This window comes from Babylonia areolata, chromosome 24 (genome assembly GCF_041734735.1).
Source record: "Babylonia areolata isolate BAREFJ2019XMU chromosome 24, ASM4173473v1, whole genome shotgun sequence".
Lineage (NCBI taxonomy): Eukaryota > Metazoa > Mollusca > Gastropoda > Neogastropoda > Buccinidae > Babylonia > Babylonia areolata.
This window is the reverse complement of record NC_134899.1, coordinates 30,097,283-30,101,954: the sequence shown is the minus strand read 5'-3', so window position 1 is coordinate 30,101,954 and position 4,672 is coordinate 30,097,283. Positions and strand designations below refer to the sequence as shown.

General features: G+C 42.8%; 1 protein-coding gene across 1 annotated transcript; it reads right to left on the bottom strand.

The window, feature by feature from the left end:
- Positions 1–830: 830 nt before the first annotated feature.
- Positions 831–4,244, bottom strand: LOC143298600 (uncharacterized). The gene is made up of 3 exons (XM_076611482.1): positions 3,911–4,244; positions 2,237–2,474; positions 831–1,345 (listed from the first exon to the last, which is right to left on the bottom strand). The coding sequence occupies exons 1-3, from the start codon at positions 3,911–3,913 to the stop codon at positions 831–833; spliced, it is 756 nt and encodes a 251-aa protein (XP_076467597.1). The 5' UTR covers positions 3,914–4,244.
- Between the last annotated feature and the right edge of the window lie 428 nt (positions 4,245–4,672).

Below are 4,672 nucleotides of genomic sequence, written 5' to 3'. Positions count from 1 at the left end.
ACACACACACAGAGAAATACAGACACAAAGATACGACACAAAGACAGTCCAAGACAACGAGACAGCGAGGGAATCGTGTCAAAGTCTCTTCTGTCAACCAGAATGTAGATAGGAATGCTTTACCAGTGAAAACCCCCACCCTTCCCAACCCCACCTTCCTTCTCTCACTGTATCAAAACTCAGCTTCAAACAAACTCAAGATTATCAAGTATTAACCATAACGATAATATTGTCACAATCAAGTGGAAAATAATACCCAGACATAAACACGTCGGGTAAGTAATGCAGCGTGTTATAATTGTCGAAACGGAGTTATAGCTTAAATATCTGACTATCATATATATATATATATATATATATATATATATATATATATATATATATATATATATATATATATATATACACATACATATGTATATATATATATATGGAAACAACTACACATTAACAAATTCGTAACAGTTGCATGTCGAAACGCATCAGGTCTACTAAACTCAAGAAATGAAAAAACAAACAAAAAAACAAAAACAAAACAAAAATAACACCATGATCCTCACTGTTCAAACATCAGTATGTACCATCTGTATCCATTGTTCAGCTCAGTGCACCAACTGATGGATTCCGAGTCCGGCTTTAGTCGAGCTGTAGACGATAATTATGGCTCTATGCCTTCTGGACAAATGTCTTGGGGAAGCTTCACAAAAATATTTATGTGAATTCCGTAGAACACGGTGGGGAGATTTCTTCTCTCCCATGTCCAAATACTGGCCTGAGTTGGACTGACATCAATCGTTCAGTAAGACCATAAAAAATCCCCCAAAATCGGATTATTCTAAAAAGTCCACCCTACCCCTGGCACTAAACGAGGAGCGGTCCTCCTCCATGTCCGAATAGCAGTGAGAGTTGGGCTCGCTGTCGGCGCGTGAGAAACCCCTGCTGGAGTCTTCTCTAGAGCTGAGCATAGACCGCAGGGTGACACGCCTGCCGGAGTCTTCCCTGGAGCTCAGCACAGACCTGACGCCCTCAGCTGGTCTCAGAACGTCCAGACGACTCTCGGAAGGGCTGCGGCCATAGCTCGTTACCAAGCGGGACACCACTGACGCTGTAGGGGGCACGAGTCGCGTCCCCTGCCTGGGAAGATCCGGAAACGGCGTGAACATAGTTGTCTTGGGCGTATCTGGCCCACGTGAGCTGATGCGTGATGAGCGTAGCGTTTCCGGCCCCGACGGAAGTGGCGTAATCGATGACGTAAGTGATCTGTAGAAATCGTTGTAGAGGGCGCTTTCTGGGGCGGTTTTCCGCTTCTTTTCGAAGCTCATCAGGGTTTTCTCGGTTTGGATGGCTGCAACGATACATCTAATGTTGTTTAAAATAGAATGTGTACAATCACAGAATGTATATCATCTTGTATGTATGGAAATGCGACATGGTAAGACAGTAAAAACACATTGTTGAATGTAATCTTTGATCCGCTTCCTGAGGGTTACTAAAAAGGAAAAAAGAAAAAAAAGTTTGGTCATGTCTTTCATAGTAACTAGATATCAGTTCACTGCTGGTCAGTCATCGTTTAAAAGAGCTGTAACTGATGACACAGACAGCTTCATTCACTATTGAGAGTCCTTCTGACATTTTGAAAAAATGACTGTGCAGAGATGTCGGCAAATCAATAGCCCTGGTGGGGTTAGTTTTATTAATTCCTCTCTGACACAGAGGACAGTTTGTTGTTGTGCCTGATATGATTCAGGTTTTGTCATGTGAATGAGACACTCATCAGATGTCTCCGCACGTGCAGTTCCAACTTCTCCGTCAGTGGTACACAACTGAGAGAAAACACTAACAGTTTGTGTTGCTCCGAACCAGCGCGGAGGAAGACTACGAATGATTTCCGAAAGTAACGGAAAAAGTGGTGATACATATAGAACCTGGTAAAAATTATAATGGAGAGACTGTGAAAAAAATAGCAAAAGAAATACATGCATATATAGCCTAAGAAAATTAAAAGGGTATAACAACACAAACACAACACAGCACAACACAACACAATAAAAGAACAATACAACATTAACAAGTGGCATGAACATACTTTCTTGAACAAGTGACTTCTTTCTTTAATATGACCTTATACAGGAAGCAAATACTGAACTAAAAGGGAGGTGGAAAAAGGATGCACATCCCTTGTATGTAAAATAGGACCTCAAGAAAGAATGCTAATGGCAACAATGGTCACCCATACTTTCAGAGGAGGGCAGACTGTTATGCACGTGAGTCTCGGTGGGACGCAGCTTGCCGTAGAACTTGAACTTCTCCACTTCCATCTTCACCGTCAACTCCACCGGTTTGCACAAGATGGCACTGGTTCTCAACCGACTGGGGCGACACCTGGAGACCGGATCTACGTAACGAAGAGAGCGCCGCGGTCGCCAGAAGCTGAACCTGAAATCATCTGTCCGGGCAGGTTGCGGACAGACAGACTGTCGCACAGTTGCGCGCATGCACGAACATACACACACACACACACACACACACACACACAGACACACACATATATATATAATTAGTAGGATATATTCTAAATCTCAATCTGTCTATATATCAATCATTTAAAGACTGGCATAGCCTTTTAGTCTCGAATATGCTACTTAGAATATACAGAAAATACAGAACAAATACATGGTTGCCTCGATGGATCAATGAGGCCAAGATAAAAGCTAACTTGCCAGTCCTGAATAAAAGTGAGTTTGTGTTTTCACATTTTTTCTGTCGTTACTCTATATCTTTTTGCATAGAATGCTCAAGACTAAAATGCTCTGCCAGTCTTGGAGAAAAGCTAATTCATATTTTCGCATTTCTTCTGACGTGAGTGCCGTGTGCACATGGCAATGGTTAGATATAAGGACAGGTCCGGAACTTCATTTTTGAGGAAGTGTCTGGGTTTATTCTTACGGATCTTTTATTTACCGGTGTGTTAGCTGAACTGGTAGCATATGCAGCACTGACTTGACTGAAGTTGTGTGCCTTTTAAATAGAATATTACTTCTCTTTCTTTTTGTTAAATACTGTAATGTCTTAGCCTCATTATTCTTTAATCACGAAAAAAAAACCCCAAAAAACAAAAAACAAAAAAAACCCAAAACAAACAAACATCGAGGCAATCTAAAAACCCAGTCCATATATGGGACTCGATCCCGCGTGCGCTCGCTTCCTATTCTGGCGCGTTCCCACGAGGCCACCGCGACCGCTCCACTTACAGTCACACTGCCAACTGTAGTCTTCTGACCGCAATGGCCATATATCCGTACTCGAATCACAGACAACACAGAAACGAAAATAAGGAGGCGAGGAAGAGATTATCATGAGTAGGTTATATAAGTAAATGGACCAGGAATTATATCACAGGGGACTCAAAAAGATGACAGAGAAGAGACAGAATGACATGCATCGGGAAACAGCAAAGAAAATGATGGGAGTGTTTTTATGTGGTAGACTTTTTCAGAAGGCGTAGATATTAATCTAATAATCTGTAATGTACTGGAAAATTTCCCTGCATCCCCGTGTAGGTTTTCGGATGGTGTTGGGGACAGCCTGAGAGAGAGAGAGAGAAGGGACAGACGCGCTGCCACACACATATCATATCATGAGAGAGAGAGAGAGAGAGAGAGAGAGAGAGAGAGAGAGAGAGAGAGAAAGGGACAGACGCGCTGCCACACACATATCATATCGTGTGTGTGTGTGTGTGTGTGTGTGTGTGTGTGTGTGTGTGTGTGTGTAGCAACAGAGAAACAGAGAAAAATCGAAGTAGTAGAAAGACAATATTGCGAACTTTTATTCAGTTCTTAAATTCAAATGAAACTCTCTCTCTCTCTCTCTCTCTCTCTCTCTCTCTCTCTCTCCACATAATTCAGCTCACCATTTTCAAATGTGCCTGTATCTCCGGCCGATCTTCAAGGATAATAAACTAATACGTTGTAAGTCACCTTTCACTCAGTTCTCATTTCGTCGCTTTCTGTGGTTGATGACAGATATCCCTTCGGTCCCATGGGTGCGAACACCACTCGTGTCTTTCGTGCTAGAAACATGCGTTGGCACACGAAACCTGCATTCTGAACGTAACCACCCTCTTGAAACGGTGCCTACATGTGGCATCCACCTGTCATCATGAAGTCCCCCGAAAGATTCTGAGCTGTGATAAGACTATCCGTGACTGCCGACGAAATGAGAACCACACCGCTGAATAATGCCGGCAATAGAAACCTCTAATCTTGAGTCACACACCATGGTCTATGTCCAACGTTAGAGCTGGCACCCGCACAACAAGAGACGCCTCAGTGCTGAGCCTCGCTTCACCCACAACGGTCGTGAAACATAATGTATTCTCTCATTACATTATTATTATTATCATTATCAAGGATAAGTCAAAGCTTACTGTAGCTAACGCGCGCAGCAGGCATGCTTGTCCTTAATTAAAGATAGGTACAAGCCGTGATCGTCTTAACTCTTCAAACAAATGCTTTCGAACTGGTCAATGGCTGAACACAGCTGTGAACAGGTCAGTTAATCCCGAGAGTATTATCCTAATCAGCAAGCACAGACGGGCCTGACGCAACCGTGTGCGTTCTGTAAACACACTGTGTATACTGAAGCATGAACGATCCCCTTACACTCTTACAAT

Coding starts and splice junctions, on each gene's coding strand:
- LOC143298600 (XM_076611482.1), bottom strand. Junction 1,346..2,236: donor CAGTCTGCCCTCCTCTGAAA/GTATGGGTGACC, acceptor GTATCGTTGCAG/CCATCCAAACCGAGAAAACC.